At 43.3% G+C, this 17,691-nt stretch overlaps 1 protein-coding gene across 2 annotated transcripts in view; it reads left to right on the plus strand.

The window, feature by feature from the left end:
• The window catches only part of LOC134431440 (secretory carrier-associated membrane protein 1-like), a 115,601-nt gene that overhangs the window by 54,612 nt on the left and 43,298 nt on the right, over positions 1–17,691 (plus strand). For both annotated transcript variants that reach the window (XM_063179447.1, XM_063179448.1), the window contains 2 exons: positions 15,923–16,021; positions 16,288–16,399. In XM_063179447.1, the coding sequence (XP_063035517.1) occupies positions 15,923–16,021; positions 16,288–16,399 (211 nt within the window). The remainder of the gene's footprint in view (positions 1–15,922; positions 16,022–16,287; positions 16,400–17,691) is intronic.

The raw sequence follows: 17,691 nt of genomic DNA on the forward strand, positions 1-17,691 counted from the left end.
AAACCTCCAAAAGGGGGCCCCTCCAAAAAGCAAACCCACACGGCCCCTCCCCCCAACCGGTTTGGGAAAGATTCCTCGGAGAGAAGTGGAAAAAACCTGTTTATTTACCAGGCAAAACACCCCCCAGCACACAAAATGAACAATACCAGATGACAACACTCTTGCGCTGCTCTGAAAAAGATGACAAATTCAGAAAGTCTCTATTGGGAGTGGTTGCTCTGTTATCAGTCCCTCCAGCACTGGAGGTAGCTGCTGCAGCCACAAGGTGCAAACTCTTGGTGTTTCCCAGGTCCCAGTCTGGAGCAGGTTCGAGGAGATCCAAAAAAGGGAAAGAAAAACAGTCCAGGGAAAAATTTGGACTGCTTAGCTAAACTAATTATTGAACAGAAGCAAAAAGAAAGAGCAAAGCAGGAGCAAAGCAGAAGCAAGCACAAGAGCAAAGCAAAAAGCCAAGCAAAAAGCAAAAGCTGCACTATGTACTGCCCCATCTCTGTGTCCCGCCAACCGTGGGGGAGCAGGCTGATAACAAAACCAAAACAAAACTTTCGCTCTTCAGAGCCAGTCGTGAAAGCACAGAACATAATATCCAGCATAAACAGAACACACAAATGGGGATACAAGCATCATAACGTCACCCTAGGAGAGGCACGCAGCAAACTCACTGCCTTGGACTTCAGGAAAGCAGACTTTGGCTTCTTTGAGGACCTACTCAGTAGAGTCCCATGGGATAGAGCCCTGGAGGGCAGAGGGGCCAAAGAATTCTGGCTGATATTTGAGGATCACTTCCTCCAGGCTCAGGAGTGACATATTCTAACAAGGAGCAAATCAGGCAAAAAGGCCAGGAGTCCTCCATGGATGAATAAGGAACTACTGTGAGCAAACTCAGAGCAAAAAAAGATTTCAGAAGGTAGAAATGAGGACAGGTAGCCTGGGAGGAATACAGGGAAATTGTATGGGAAGCTAGGGATAAAGTCAGGGAAACAAGGCCCAGTTAGAGTTAAATCTGGCCAGGGATCTCAAGGATAACAGGAAGAGCTTTTAGAGGTATGATGCAAACAAAAAAAAAAAAAAATTGGGGTAATGTGGGCCCTCTCCAGAAGGAAATGGGAGGCCTGGCTGCCTTGGATAAAGAGCAGGCTGAGGTTCTCAATGACTTCTGTGCCTATCTTCAGTGGCAAATGCTCCAGTCATGCTGCCCAAGTCATGAAAGGCAAATGCAGGGACTGGGAGAAGGAAGACCATAAGCCAACTGGAGAATCAGGTTCAAGACCATCTAGGGAACCTGAATGTACACAAGTCCATGGAACCTGATGAGATTCATCCACAGGTCCTGAGGGAACTGGCAGATGAAGTTGATAAACCACTATTCATCATACTTGAGAAGTCATGACTGTCAGGTGAAGTTCCCAATGACTGGAAAATGGGAAATATAACCCCCATTTTTAAAAAGGGGGAAATGGAAGACCTGGGGAACTACAGACCAGTCAGTGTCACCTCTGTGCCAGGTAAGATCATGGAGCACAATCTCCTGAAGACTGTGCTAAGGCACATGGAAAACAAAGAGGTAATTGGTGGCAACCAACATGGCTTCACTAAGGGCAAATTATGCCTAACAAATTTGGTGGCCGCCTATGATGGGGCTACAGCATTGATGGATAGGCAAAGCAACTGACATCATCTACCTGAACTTGTGCAAAGTATTTGATGCTGTCCTGCATGACATCCTTGTCTCTAAATTGGAGAGACATGGATTTGATGGATGGACCACTCAGTGGATAAAGAACTGTCTGGATGGCCACATGCTAAGAGTTCTGGTCAATGGCTCATTGTCCACATGGACACCAGTGATGAGTGGTGTCCCTCAGGGGTCAATGCTGGGGCTGATACTGTTCAACATCTTTGTCAGGGCCATGGACAGTGGGATTGAGTGCACTCTCAACAAGTTCACTAATTACACCAGGCTGTGTGGTGCAATCAACACACTGCAGGGAAGGCATGCCATCCAGAGGGACCTGGACAAGCTTGAGAGGTGGGTCTGTGGAAACCTCATGAAGTACAACAAAGCAAAGTTCAAGTTCCTACACCTGGGTCATGGCAATCCCAAGCACAGAATCACAGAATGGGTCAGGTTGGAAGGGACCAGTGGGCCATCTGGTCTGACCTCCCTCCTCAAGCATGGTCATCCTAGAGTACGTGGCACAGGATTGCGTCCAGATGGCTCTTGAATATCTCCGGTGAGGGAGACTAGAACCTCTCTGGGCAATCTATCCCTGTGCTCAGTCACCTGCACAGTAAAGAAGTTTTTCTTATGTTCAGGTGGATCTTCCTTTGTTCCAGTTTCTGCTCATTGCCTCTTGTCCTATTTGTTGGCACCTCCAAGAAGAGCCTGGCTCCATCCTCTTGACATCCTCCCTTCAGATACTTATAGACATTGATGAGGTCCCCTCTCAGTCATTCCTTCTTGAGGCTAAACAGGCCCAGCTCCCTCAGTCTTTCGTCATAAGAGAGGACCTCCATGTCTCTTTTGTACTGACGGGACTAGAAATGGACACAGCACTCCAGATTAGGCCTCACCAGGGCTGAGTAGAGGGGCAAGATCACCTCCCTTGACCTGTTGGCAATGCTCTTCCTAATGCACCCCAGGATTCTGTTGGCCTTCTTGGCCACACTGTCATGGGTCATGGACAGTTTGCTGTCCACTAGGACCCCCAGGTCCTTCCCCACAGAACTGCTTTCCAGCAGGTCGGCCCCCACCCTGTACTGGTACCCAGGCTTGTTCCTCCCCATGTGCAGGACCCTGCACTTGCTTTTGTTGAATTTCAGACAGTTCTTTTCTGCCCATCTCTCCAAACTGTCAAAGTCCTTCTGAAGGGCTGCACAGCACACTGGGGTACTGACCACTCCTCCTAGTTTTGTATCATCAGTGAACTTGCTGTCTGAAACAAAACATCAAAATACAAAAATAGGCTGTATACTTAGCATAACACATGCTAAGGGTGCATGTTAAAAGTAACAGCAGGAAACAAAAAAAATATTTTTTTCATCTACTGTATCAATAACATTCTTGTGAATTTTTTCTACATTAAATTTTTAGAAACATCTTAATTTCACTGACATGGTTGCAAGAATCTATTAAGCTATGACTGAACCCCCTTCCCTCCAAATTATTATCACTTTGAAATTACAGGGCTTTCAGGCAAATATATGGGAAAAGAAATAACAGTTCTTTACATATATATGTATAACAAGGCAAATAAACAATAACAACAGTAGCAACAACAAACAGAAAAGAAACCCAGAGACCAAATAACAACCGTCTCTCAGCTGCCAAGCACTTTCCCCTCTGGTATAGTTATGGCCACAGCTGTCAGGGGCTCTGGTGGCTTCCAGCTGGGCAGGGCAGGTGCGATGATTCCCTCATGGCTGCAGAGGGCGCTGTGGCACAAACTCAGCCGTCTCTCTGCACGTGGGTAAGGGAGGCTCAGTCAGCCGAAGAGATAGAAAAGGGGCTTCCCTTACAAACTCTCAGGGGCAATCAATCCCAGTGCCCCTCCGGATGGCAGAATAGGCTGTAGTAGGAACCTCGGAGCAGCAGGCACCTCAGACCAGCAGGCTGGAACAGCAGAGGCAGGCACAACTGGGATGGCAGACAAAATGTAGCAGAAACTCTGCAGCCACAGCAGGAGCTGCGGGGGTCGGGCAGGCAGGGAGTGTTGGGTTAAAGTGTAGTGAGGAACCAAAAGCAGCGGCAGAAAAACAGAGGGGCTGGGCAGTGGAAGCCGGGCTCCTGGAGCCAGGCTCCTGCAAACATCTGGGAGATGTGCACTCAGAGTGGGGAGGGGGTCGGAGACCCAGGTTTTCCCCTGAGTAGATGGTGAGTGTTATAGATGGGTAATGCAGTGGTTGGCACTCACAATTAAGGGATGAATATTACGTGTATGTTAAGAGGTTTTTTTGATGTATAGTTATGTTATTGTGATTTGTTGTTTGGAAGTCCTCTGTTCTTCCCATAGTCCCCTTTCTCCCCCCTGTATGGTTGCCAAGGAAAAGACTTGGTAGTCGGGACATGTGGTGGGAGGGCGTGTACCTGTGCCCCTTGCATGGGGCATTTGGGAGGAGGGAAGGCTTGTTACTAGAAGTTGTGGCATGATGACATCTGACCTCCAAGTTGCAAGAAAGTAGTGTCCACCAATGGATGGCAAGGAAGAGTTGACTGGCAGACATTATGAGGGGCCAGGGTTACCTAATACAACCCCAGGGGTATAAAAGGTGGAGCAGCCATTTTGTGCATGAGCACATGGGGTTTAGTTTCACGCTACTAGCGCTGCTCTTCTATTTCCTTATTAAGTCCTCTGTTGTATTTTAAGGTTTAATAAACCTTTGAAATGTTTAAAGTGAGCAATCATTTCTCACAGTGAGGGTCCTTCCCAGTGAGATCGGGTGTTGATAAAGTCCCAGTGCAATGGCCGCTCTTACAAGCAAAGCCTCACTCACGGTAGGAGAAGCAGTATAAGACAGAACTCCATGGTGGCAGCGAATTCTTCCCACAGTAACTGCAACCGACCGTCTCCCCTCCTACCTGAGAGAGAGAGCAAGCCTGCATGTGCGCAAAGAGATGAGCCTAGCCCCTCACCCCCCAGCCAAAATTTCTCAGTATCTCTGCACTTTGCTAGAGAAAGCCTCAGAGCTAAGACTCCAGCCAGCTGTGCTCTTCTCCCTCTTTCTCCTCTCAGCCACATCTTTTTTCTCTCTTAAGTATCATCATTATCATCTCTTAGGCAACAAATGTGAGAAAATTCCCTGAGGTAAAGAAAAAAAAGGAAAAAATCCTAACCCCCAACACTGGTACAGCTATGGTTTGGATTTAGTATGAGAATAATCACACTGACATTTTGATTGTTGATAAGTAGTGCTTACCCTAAATTTTTCAGTGTCTCATGCTCTGCCAGTGGGCAGGTGCACAAGAAACTTTGAGGGAACATGGCCAGGACAGCTGACCTGAACTGGACAAATGGATATTCTCTTCTATAGAATGTCATACTCAGTATATAAACTGGGTGGAACTGGCCAGTGTAATGGGTTAAAACTTTAAGTTTGTTCATCAAAACTGACAAAGTTATTCCAGTAAGACTGTTGCACCACCTCTAGTTTGTTTAAGTAAATTTCCAGACTTTAAAGGATAAGGAAGATGAAACCAAAAGACAATAGGTTTCACAAACATTTGTTTATCTGATTAGTAAAATGTTAATATGGGTGGAGGGTTTGCTATGATTGATAACACAGTATCAGCTTATCTGCTCAGTAAACCTAGGATTCCAGGAACTCAGCAGATTGAGCCTAAAAATTCCAGGAATCAGACAAAGGAAAATTACCAACCTTCATCTTCAGACCCCGGGAGATGGACTATGACCACCTAAACACAAAAGAAGAATACACAGAGTACTACACATCAGCCTGGAAGAAGGACTGTATAAGAACTCCACGGAAAATCAGAAGAGCGCGGCAGTGCTAGAGCGGAGACTCTCCTGTCGCCCAGCGCGCCCAGGATGCTGACTTTGCCTATTATCGCTTGCTCTATCAATTAATAAATTTCATTTTATTTGGACTTATTAGTCGGTGATTCATTCCCCACCACAACTAACCTATAACAGCCAGAAGCCATGAATCATTACTCAGAGACAGGATGGGCATTGATCAGTAGGTGGTGAGCAACAGTTTTGCATCACTTGTTTTCCTTGGGTTTTATTTCTCTTTTCCTCGCCGTTACTCGTATTATCATTATTATAATTATTATAATATTTTATTTAAATTAATAAACTGCTCTTATCTCTGCCCATGAGGTTTAGGTTTTTGTCTGATTCTCCTCTCCACCCAGAGGAGTGTTGGGGGAGGTTAGATTGAGTGAGTGGGGGTGTGATACTTAGTTGCCAGATGGGCTTAAACCATGACAACAGGCTCTTACCTAGGCATGTGTATCATGGACAGCAATTCTATCAGCATATAGGTTGCCAGCTAGCATATAGTGGAATTTCAGCAGAATTGTGAATCCTGATAATCTTGTACATAATGCGTTAGTTATATTAATCTCATCTATCATATATGCTGTTGGCTAGCATGTTTCATTATGTATCTCTAATGAGATTTCTGATGGGTTCCTTTATTCTTAAGCATACATGCATGTTCCACTCATTAGCAGCACTGTAGGCTATTTGGACAAAGTGTCTTTCAAGGATAGGTATATCTTAATACATTGTTCAAATATTTTCTAGCCTGCCAATCCACCTTTAAATACTATTACAGGTGTCTGTGAAGGGCTACTGGAGTCTTTACTGGAGACTGTGGGTGTGAAAAATGTGTATTATATGATTGGCTTTTTGCAAATATTAAAATGGATATTTTATGTGTTTTGTTAGAAAGTTATGCTGTATTAATTTTCTTAAGTAGTGTGTTAAATATAGTTTTAGGTTATAACATAATGTTAAACTAGAAACTATGCTATTCAAGATAGTTTTTTTAAAGAGAGGACTCCCACCGAGATAGCAGCCACAGGACACCTAAATCTTTCAGAGAAAAAGAATTTATTGCTCTCCTATCAGAAGAAACTAACTTCTTCCCACCTTGCTCAGCCCTGAAGATGCTGTCAGGATTAAGAGGAAGAAGTTGACACTGACCAGACAGAATCCTGTGTTTGAATGGAATTTATGCACCATATATGAGGTGTATGAATATGCAACAGGCTATTGTTTTTAAGGGTTAATCCTCTGTTAACGTGTGTCCTTTTTCGGGCTTATTTTGTCCAGAAAAAGGTACCCAGACTGTCCGTAACTCTTTCTTTTTATTGTCTCGTATTGTCCTAAATCCTAATTGTCCAAATTTTTGTTACTCTAATTATATTACTATTTTTATAACCATTTCATTACTATAAACTTTTAAAATTTTAAAACAAGTGATTGGTGTTTTTCACAGTGGGCAATATTGTTTATTAGTCTAGCAGGCAGCTGTAAGACCCCAAAACTCACTCAATAAAAAGGTTGTCACAGTCGAGGCGGTCACGACACAAAGCAGAGACCACAAAGCAGTCTCAGTTGGCAACACTTTATTAATGAACATGGCTGATCTTTTATACACTTTCCAGTTGTTTACCCTTCTTCTACCTTAACTATTGGCCACAATAAGTCAATACCATGCTATTGGTGAAAAGTTATAGTGACTCCACCTAACTTTCTAAAAATGCTTCGTCCAGCTGCAAAGTGCTCTTATCTTTCTTCTCTCCATCTCCTTGGTTACAGCCTTGGAGAAAGCTCCTTATCAGCTTCTTCTTACTTCTCGGCTTCTTCTCGCTCCTTTAGCTAACAGGCCTGCTGTTAGCCCCTTCCACAAAGGTTTATGGTTTTTGATGTACCCTGAGTTAGACACGCAGAAGAAATACCAACAAGATAGTCTCAAGAGATCAAGACAAAAAAAAACGTTAGTGGCAACTTCAGAAAATCAGAGAACTTTGGCAAAAGTTTAGAGCAGCATTCAATCAACACAAAACATTTCACAAAGCATTAACTAAGCCCATTCAACTTAGCAAACTCCAAGCCTATCCAATTTTATGTTACTCAGAACTCCACAAAGAGGGAATTAGAAGAAGGAGAAAGAGAGAAACGATGTCAAAAAGAACAAATATACCTACCACTCCTAGTTTCCAGTGGTGTCTCAGCTGATATAAAATCCAAGGAAAGGTAGGATCAAGACATTCTTGCCTCCTGTTCTTGATTAAGTACCCTTTGACTTTCCTGGCCCTTCCCCCAGGTGAGAATTCTGGTCATCTGGTCACTCAGAAGGTGGGTTAGGGGCTCCAGAGGCAGGGTGTAGAGCAGTCTCCTGTGTGCCAGTGATTGGCAGCCACTGCGGGGGTGGTGTATGCAAGGCAGGGCATTGCCTCCCCAGGGCAAGGCCCTACCTGCACATTCCCCCACACACATGCCCAAATTGTTTTGAGCCAGCAATCCTTCCAGTCTCTCACAGCAGCTTCTTAGCAATTATGCATTCAAAGTTACTGTTACCTTAGCCATAGAGCTACAGGGGGGCTTTTGCAGCATTGTTCTAGCCTACAATGCATAATGCATTTTTGTTCAGTAGCTATTACTTTGGTACAGGGTTTGTATTTCATGTTTAAATCAGATGATAAGACTCTTGATGGTTGTCTAGTTTTTATAGGAGTTGTCATACAAGAGACCTTTGTCCTCATCACAGAACGCTCCAACATAAGGAATAGCAATACTGACAGCCTTTAACCGACTTTGTGTGTCTTTGTCTGGGTTTGAAAGACAGGTCTCTGCTAAGGAAAGCAGGACTCTCCTTAGGAATGGAAAATATGACCCCTTTCCCTCTGAATTATTATAACTTTGAAATTATGGGGTTTTCAGGCAAAGATATGGGAAAAGGAATAACAGTTCTTTACTAGTGTGTGTATGTATAACAAGGCAAATAAACAACAACAATGGCAACAACAACAAACAGAACCAGAAACCCAGTAACAGCCTTCTCTCAGCTGTCAAGCACTTTCTGCTTTGGTGTAGGGATGGTTACAGCTGGCAGGGGCGCTGGTGGCTCCCAGCCGGGCAGGGTAGGTGCAATGATTCCCTCGCGGCTGTATGGGGCGCTGTGGCATGAATTCAGTTATCTCACGTGGTAATGGCGGACGTGCCAGTGAAACGGATGGAAAAGGGGTTTCCTTTACAAACTTCCAGGGGCAATCAATCCCGGTTCCCCCTCTGGGTAGTGAAAGGAGCTGTAGTAGGAACCTCAGAAACAGCAAGCTGGAATGGCAGGGACGAGCAAAACCTCAGAGTGGTAGGCGAGATGTATCAGAAACTGGGCAGCTGTAGCTGGAACCATAGGGTGTCCTGGCAGGCAGGGGGTGTGGGGCCTACAGTGTAGCAAAAAAAAAAAACCCAAACCCAGAGCAGTGGCAGAGGAATAGCAGGGGCAGTGCAGCAGCAGCCCAGCTGCCAAACACGACAGAGAGAGGCTCCCTGGGAGGGGGAAAGGGTTCAGGATCCTGGGGTTTCCCCTGAGTAACCTGAGCAGATGGTGAAAGTCCCTTTTTTACTGAGGTAGGGTGTTAATAAGGTCCAAGTTCAGTGGCTGCTCTCACAAGCAAAGGCTCACCCACGGCAGAAGAAGCAGGACAGGGCTACGATCTGGCAACAGCAGCGAATTCCCCTCCCAATTAGCAGCAACTCCGCTATCTCCCCTGAAACCTAGAGAGCAGGAGAAAGCTTGGAGATGCACCCAATCCCTTCCCCCAGGCCAAATCTTGCAATATCTCTGCTCTTCCCAGAGAAACCCCCAGGTAGAGAGAGCAGCCAGCTGCACCCGTCCCCTGTCACCTGAGCTGTGGCAACTTCTTTTGTCTCTCTTAAATACCTAGTTGTTATTGTTCCTTAGCAACAAAATGGGAGAAAATTCACTGAGAGAAAGAATCAAAAGGAAAAATTCCTAAAGCCTAACAGTCTTCATCCTGGAATAATGAGTAATCCTTTTTTATGATGAAAAGCTTAAATCACGAAATATTTTTGAGGAATGAGACTTCTCTGATATTTCAGTATTCTGTTAGGAGTTGATATGAAAGATGGAAAGATGATTTTGAAATGTTGCACTATTATACACAGATGTGATAGATGAATAATGTGATGGTTGACTCTCACAATTAAAAGGCAAATATCATGTACATATGTTAAGAGAAGTTTTATAGACTTATAGTTATGTTTTGCCCCCCCCCCCCCCGCATTGTTATCAGGGGGTGGACTGGGTTTGGGACATGTGGGAGGGCCAGCTTGTTACTTGTAATATATGTTAGAAATAATTCATGCTATAAAAGAATGTATTTTATAAAGACTGTGAAATCCAAATGAGTCTCTGACCACAAGCAGCCTGAGAGGCGGATGTCTATTCAGACTCCAAAATTCCTGGAGTCAGGGCTAGATAATGATTGGCATTTAGCCCAAGAATAGACGTACCCAGCGCGATGATCACTGCGATGATCACCGTTATCCTGAGTCATCCGAAGATGCCTAAGAGCAATCATTGCCCTGTGGATAACATCGATCAAGATAGCCGATGCCAGGAAGATACATGTGAATACGCGACTTCCGGGGATTCCATCAACGCTGGCTATCAACCAGGAGACAGTCTTTGTCCAGCTCTGCACAGTGAAAGAACCAACTATGAATGCGAAGAGTTACAAAAGAAACTGGGACTCCTTCACCTCGGGCACAATAAACTGTATAAAACATCTCAGCTAGAAGCGACTCTCATGAATGAGAGGGGATTCAATGCAATAGAGGTCAGATCTAGGTTCACCCAGCGCTGATCTCAGGCTCGATGCTGTCTCTTTGGCTGTGGGGGTTTTGAGGACCATATTTTGGTCACAGAAAAAGATAAATAAATATTCTCACATTTTTGATAATTTGGCTTTTGATTGATCATTTATAACATTACTGAAGCGAAACGTGGAATTAATAGACTCCACAACCTGGTGTAGTTAGGAAGTAGTTATGTCAGCACTTGGCACAAGTGAGATAGCTCTCATGAAAACTTGTGCCCCGAGTCCTGGTCTGACCCTCATCTTTATTCACAAAGATGTTCCATATGCATTACTTTGCCCAACCTTTCAATGCATGTTCAGCCCCTGGCCCCGCCTGTCCTAGCCTTGCATGGTAATTAGATCCACGCCCTTCTGAGCATGCATTGTTTGCTGTGGTGTTCGCACGGGGGTCTTTGGTGGTCTCTGAGGCCAAAGGCTGTGGTCTTCGTGATTGAACTTTTGAACTTTTCTCCTTTGTGCACGCGCTTTGGTCCCTTGGTGCTTATCTGAGTACGTCTGTTGGTCTTGATGAGCTTGGAGACAGAGGAGCCTCTTTCTCTATGTTTCTTGCATTCCTTGGTCTTCTCATGGTTTTGTTCTTTATGCAAGAAGCTTCAGAAATGTTTCATTTTTCTATGCCCTTTGTACTATGGCAGAGATTTCTTAAGTAAAAGGCTAAAATTCAACACACAAGTCTACAAGCTATAATTTAAATGCGTAAATCATATTGCTAACTTAAGTGAACCACCAAAACCTCCATTTCATTACTATGACAACATCTGACCTCCAATCAAGATTTAAGGACATACACCCCACCACTGGACAGCAAAGAAGGAGTCGATGGACAGAACTTTGGGAGGGGCTAAAGGGTTAAAAGGCCAAATCGCCATTGTGTGGATGAGCATGTGGTGGGAAAAAATCCTTTGCTCCCAGCCCAGTAATATTTTCTCTATTCAGTCATATATTATATTTTTGCTAAGGTTTTAATAAACCTTTTAAATTTTTGAAAGTGAGTATCATTTCTTGCACAGAGGTGGAGTTTGCTCAGGCATGATGCTTTCTCCTCTGTGCATTCCAAAAGATGGTTGGTGTATTGGTTTTCCACTACAAGGTTTTGGTATCTGGGGAGTACCAGGGTGGCTTCTGTGAAAAGCTGCCAGAAGTCAGAGCCAATACCAGACGACTTCAAGACAGACCCACCACTGGCCAAGGCCAGGCCAATCAGCAATGGTGGTGTGACTTCCCACTCTTAAGGGGAAGGGAACACCCAAGATTCATAGATGCTCGCAGTTGAAAGGAATGATGAAAGCCAGAGGGTCTGCAAAAGCTTGCATCATTGTGGAGAGCCTGGTTCAAGCATGGCTTAAAGAAAGAGGCCATGAAGGCATACAGCTGAGGGAAAAGTAAAAGGTAGAGATAAAGCAGCATTTTCCAGGCTTGAATCTATAAATAATTAGGCTCTCTCAAGCACCACTTTATAAACAATAAGATTCTCAGACAGTCTTCCCATAACAGGCAAAACATTCTGTCCTTGGGCTCTCTGGGAACAGATAGCTGCTCTGGGAACAGATATGAAGGTTTTGAGAACTTTTCATATCACAGTGAGAATGCTGGTCCTGTTTTCAATAAGCAAACCACAGGTATTGTAAAACAAAAGGAGGGGTTAGAGTTTTCTCTGTAACCTATTGTGAGCTCGAATTTTGCAATATGCATGAAGTTAATTAACACTGTTATATAAAGTGGCTGATTTAATCAATAAATCGGAGTTGATGCTGATCAACAACAAGATGGGTTGGCTCCCTTCGCTTTCAACACATCATTTTATTAGTTAATTACATACTTAGCATGGAATAGGTATGTTAGTCCCTAACCTACTATGTAAACACATGGCAGTGGGTTTTGGATAAAGGGGGAAGGAAGGAAGGAAGGAAGGAAGGAAGGAAGGAAGGAAGGAAGGAAGGAAGGAAGGAAGGAAGGAAGGAAGGAAGGAAGGAAGGAAGGAAGGAAGGAAGGAAGGAAGGAAGGAAGGAAGGAAGGAAGGAAGGAAGGAAGGAAGGAAGGAAGGAAGGAAGGAAGGAAGGAATCTTATATAGTACAAGTTCTATTATCAATATAGTGCACAGATTTCATAGCCTCAGATTTTCATACCTCCTCAATGTTTCTCATAGGCAGCTCCTCTGAGCACTGCCTGTTCCTAATCCTTGCAGCAGCTAACTCCTCCAACTCCCCTTCCCATCAGTCCACTCTTTTATACCACTAGTTCTTATTTGCTACAGGTGTTGCCTGTTATCATCTGGCCTGCTCCTAATGTTTAGTAATAGGGTCCAGCTGCAACTTGTTGGGAGCTAAGACTACATTCTATATTACCCATACTGTGTCCTCCTACAGGGAGGGAACATCACATCACCAGTCCTGGCTATTAATGTTTGCGACATGCACAGTAGCCCCCTTATCTTCCAAGCTTCTACAGATGGTAGTGCCTCTGGGATAGCATCTTGGGGGGGGGAGGGATTGCTGCACAAGAGCAGCTGTGAGAGGAGTGCGAATATGTGAGAGAAACAACTGCTGACACCAAGGTCAGTGGAGAAGGAAGGGGAGGAGGTGCTCCAGGCACTAGAGCAGATTCCCTTACAGCCTGTGATGAAGACCATTGTGGGGCAAGTTTTCTCCATGTACCCCATGGAAATTAATGGTGGAGCAGCCTGTGGAGGACCCCGTACCAGAGCAAGTGGATGTGCCCAGAAGAGGTTGTGACCCTGTGGGAAGCCCATGCTGGAGCAGGCTCCTAACAGGACCTGTGACCCTGTGGTGGACAGTAGTGTTTTGACCTTGGCTGGGTGCCAGGTGCCCTGTAAGCCAGGGCATCCGCCTGCTCTGGCATGGAGCTCCTCCACAGGCTGTAGGTGGATCTCTGCATCCCTGTGGATCTCCATGGGCTGCCAGGGTGCATCTTCTTCACCGTGAGCTGCAGAGGAATCTCAGCTCTGGGGCCTGGAGCACCTCCCCCTCCTCTTTTATCACTGATCTTGGTATCTGCAGAGCTGTTCTTATCAGATGTTCTCACCCTGGTCTTCTCTGGCTGCAATTACAACTGCGCAACAACTTTTCTTTCTTCTTTATGATGTTATCACAGAGGCTTTCCTACCATTGCTAATTGGCCCAGCCTTGACCAGCTGCACATCCATCTTTGGAGCCACCTGGTATTGGCTCTGCCAGACATGAAGGAAGCTTCTAGTAGCTTCTCACAGAAGTGACCCCTGTAGCCCCCCTGCTACCAAAAATCAGGCCCTGCAAACCCAATACAGCCACAAGGGCTTATTGCTGACTCATGGACAGTTTGTTGTACACCAGTGCCCCCAGGTCCTTTTCTGCAGTGCTACTTTCCAGTAGGTCACCCCTCGCTTGTACTGGTGCCTGGGGTTATTCCTACCCAGGTGCAAGACCCTGCATTTTCCTTTGTAGACTTTGAGAAGCTTTTTCTGTCCATCTCTCCAACCTGTTGAGATCTTTCTAAATGTCAGCACAGCACTCTGGGATATTGGCCACTCCTCCCAGCTTTGTATCATCAGTGGACTTGCTGAGGAGGCATCTACCCCTTCATCCAAGTCTTTGATGAACAAGTTAAACAATACTGAGCCCAGCATTGAATCTTGGGGCGCACCACTAGTGACAGGCCTCCAACTAGACTGCAACTGATCACAACACTCTTGTCCTAGGGTGGCGTTATGATGCTTGCATTCCCATTCATGTGTTCTGTTAATGTTAGATATTATGTTCTGTACTTTTAAGACTGGCTCTGAACAGTGAAAGTTTTGTTTTGGGTTTCTTATCAGCCTGGCGGGACACAGAGACTGCAGCTTTTGCTTTTTCTGCTTTTGCTTTTCGCTTTGCTCTCTCTCTCGCTTTTGCTTGCTCTGCTTCTGCTTGCTTTTGCTTTTGCTCATTAGCTAGTTTAGCTAAACACTCCAAATTTCTTCCTGGACTGTTTCTCCTTTCTTTTTTTTCGACCATTTCGAACCTGCTCTGGACTGGGACCTGGGAAAACCAAGAGTTTGCACCTTGTAGCCTGCAGCAGCTGCCCCAGCGCCGGAGGGACTGAGAACAGAGTGACCACCCCCAGGAGAGACTTTCTGAATTTGTCATCTTTTTCCAGAGTGGTGTCATCCAGTATTGTTCATTTTGTGTACTGGGGAGTGCTGTGCCTGTTAAATAAACAGGTTCTTTCCACTTCTCTCTGAGGAATTCTTCCCAAACCGGTTGAGTGAGGGGCCCTGTGGGTTTGCTTTCTGGAGGGGCCCTCCTTTGGATATTCTCTACCAAATTTGCCCTAAACCAGGACAAAATCTTGACACCCAACGTGGGGTGAGAGAGAGAGTGGAAAAACCCTGTTTTGAGTGCATTTTGGTTGCCATTACTCTGTTTGTTTAAAGCAGTTAATAGCCATGCTTTCTGAATTCATAATGTCTGTTGGGGTGAAGGCTTGCATGTATTTCTGGTCCCTAGGGTTTTTTGAGATCTTAATACCTCTGTGGTCCGAAGGTTTATTTTCTTATCCAGAAATAGTTCTAGTATTGTCCTTAATACATAGTTTTTATAGCAGAGGGGCAGTGACCAGAATAGCTATCCTGCTGGGCTTGGTGGCAATGATTTGTAAGTTTATAAACATGCTGGGGTCTGCTCCGGGTATGAATGGTTCCTGGCTATGGTTATGCATTCAATTTGTTAGAGGAGGAGCAGCAGGGAATGCTGCCTTTCAGATAGTTCTCAATCTACCTCTCTGTCCACTCATCCAACCCACACTTCCTGAGTTTGCCTATGAGGATGCTGTGAGAAAATGCCAAAAGCCTTGCGGAAGTCCAGGTTGACAGTATACACTGCTGTCCCCTCATCTATCCAGGTAGTTGTCTTGTCATAGAAGGCAATAAGCTTGGTTAAGCATAATTTCTCTTCAGTGAATCCATGCTGACTATTGATCACCTTCTTGTCATCCATGGGGATAGACATGGCCTCCAGAGTGAGGTGCTCCATCCCTTTTCCAGGGATTCAGGTGAAGCTGAGTGGTCTATAGTTCCCTGGGTCCTCTTTCTTGCCCTTTTTGAATACGGGCACATTGCTTCTCTGGTTAACCTTTGTGAAGTAGATAGCTCTGGAAGACATTATTAATAAATTGTATCATGTTTTAGAATAGGAGCAGATCACTGTTAAATGCTGCTATTCTTTTAAATAATAACTGTCCTAATTGGTATTCATGTCTGAACAAAATTAAAATTCTTTTTACTTTCTGTTAATCTATAAAATTCCATGTTGTGTTTATGGAAAATAGTGCAATGTAAAAACAAACAAGTGAAACACTGCATCACAGAGTATATGTTATAACCTAAAAATTATAAGTATTGCACAGAGCATATCAGATTTTCAGTTCCTGGAAAGGAGTTAAGGGGGAATGCACCATCACAATCAGTAAAAGTTCCTTTAAAACAACTGGATTCATTCTTTCAGAGTTAATGAAAAGATGCTTATTAGAATAGGAGATTGTTTCCCTATAATTGTATCTTGTTTTCTTAGCCTCCTCCAGGAAATGTGAGAATGACTCATGTACCCAGTACCCAGCCAGCAATAATGAAGCCAACAGAAGAATCACCTGCTTACACACAAATTTCAAAGGTTTGTTTATAACTTTCAGGCACTAGGTTCCTTTCAATTATAGTAATATAAATACACTTCTGAAGTTGTGTATGTTATAAATAAACATTGTTTTCCTAATAATTTATTAAAATGAATACCGCCTTTAAGTAATCAGTTACTGCATGAATTTGTGTAATATTAGGTTGATCTTCATAACTGGAGATGTTAAATTTTGGAAAATAGACTTGGAATATTAATTTTGTGTTTGTATGTTTTTAATTGCTAATAATGCTTATTTTGTTCAGGAGCATGCCTTGGCCCAGGCAGAACTGCTAAAGCGTCAAGAAGAAGTGGAAAGAAAAGCAGCTGAATTAGATTGCAAAGACAGGGAAATGCAGAGTGTAAATCAGCAGGGGGGTATGCATAAAAATGTTTTTTTTTTTAATTACAGAAATTTCACTTTTTCTTAGAAACTGTTTTAGTTTTACAGTGTTACTGTAGTGAAACAGATCAAAGGGGATTTTATAACCTCCTCAGGAAAAGAAAATTTATTTCCTTTGGAACAATGCAGTGAATAAAAACTGGCCTGTGCAGATTTTCACAGCAAAAATTTTAGATGAGGCCTATGTTACATGTTACTCTCTGCTATCAGCTATTTTTATTCTAGGTTAATATCCAAGTAATACTGTTGAATAGAAATGGAGCAGTTTGAGAAGTAACTTCATAAGTAACATCTCTGATTTCTCTTCTGTCAGTATTTATAGCTGTAGGAGAATTTTGCTCTTTTGAAACATTTTTTTATCTTTTGGCTATGTTTCAGACATTATTATATGCTAATTGCAGAAAGATTTATTTTATTATTAATATTCTATTAATTTTTCATATGTTGCTTTGTAACCCATAGTTAAGATCTGTATCTCATTTTGCCACAACATTTAAGTAACCTTCAGTTTTTATACTGCAATTTCACATATGGAATTTACATCCTCTTAACTGAAGATACTTTGCTAGAATTAGATCTACTGGAAAAATTTTAGACTGAAATTAAAAAACCTCAAACAAACCAAAACACCATGCAAGGTTGACTTTGCATGTTCTTTTCACTTGTATCTAGAAATCTGACTGTTGTATTTCCAAATGTGCTGAGATGTTTTTGCTGCTGTGGTTATTGGAATATACAGCAGCACAATTCCAGATTGCAAGACCACTTAGTAATTCAAATTCTTAGAAACTTTATGCCACTCATCTGCTAGGATCTGGGAATAAGGAATAGCTATTCTTCTAAGGAAAAGAATCATGATGATATTGTCCCTACATTAAACAATTTTTATTTTCTCAGTATTTATTCTTTTCAATGTCTCTATTACATCTCTGTACCTCTTCTCCCAGATAATTTTTTGCTTGCTTGCTTTTTATTATTCTTCTCCATATATTGCTCTTCATCTAATTTCACTGACTTATATTGATGATCTGAATTGATCACTTGTCTCTTTCAGGCTTCAGGGACAGTCTTGTTCATCTATATCATAGGAAACAACTCTGATACTGCATGCATGTTTCATGATATTTCTAAAATGGATATTTAGTGTTTTATTATGTATTACCGTGCCTGTGTGGGTCACTGCTGGTGATAGAGAGACGGTGAATCTTGTTTCTTGAATCAGAAGGCTTGATTTATTAAGATATTATATATAATACATTATGACTAT

The sequence above is a fragment of the Melospiza melodia genome, chromosome W (assembly GCF_035770615.1).
Source record: "Melospiza melodia melodia isolate bMelMel2 chromosome W, bMelMel2.pri, whole genome shotgun sequence".
Taxonomy (NCBI): Eukaryota; Metazoa; Chordata; class Aves; order Passeriformes; family Passerellidae; genus Melospiza; species Melospiza melodia.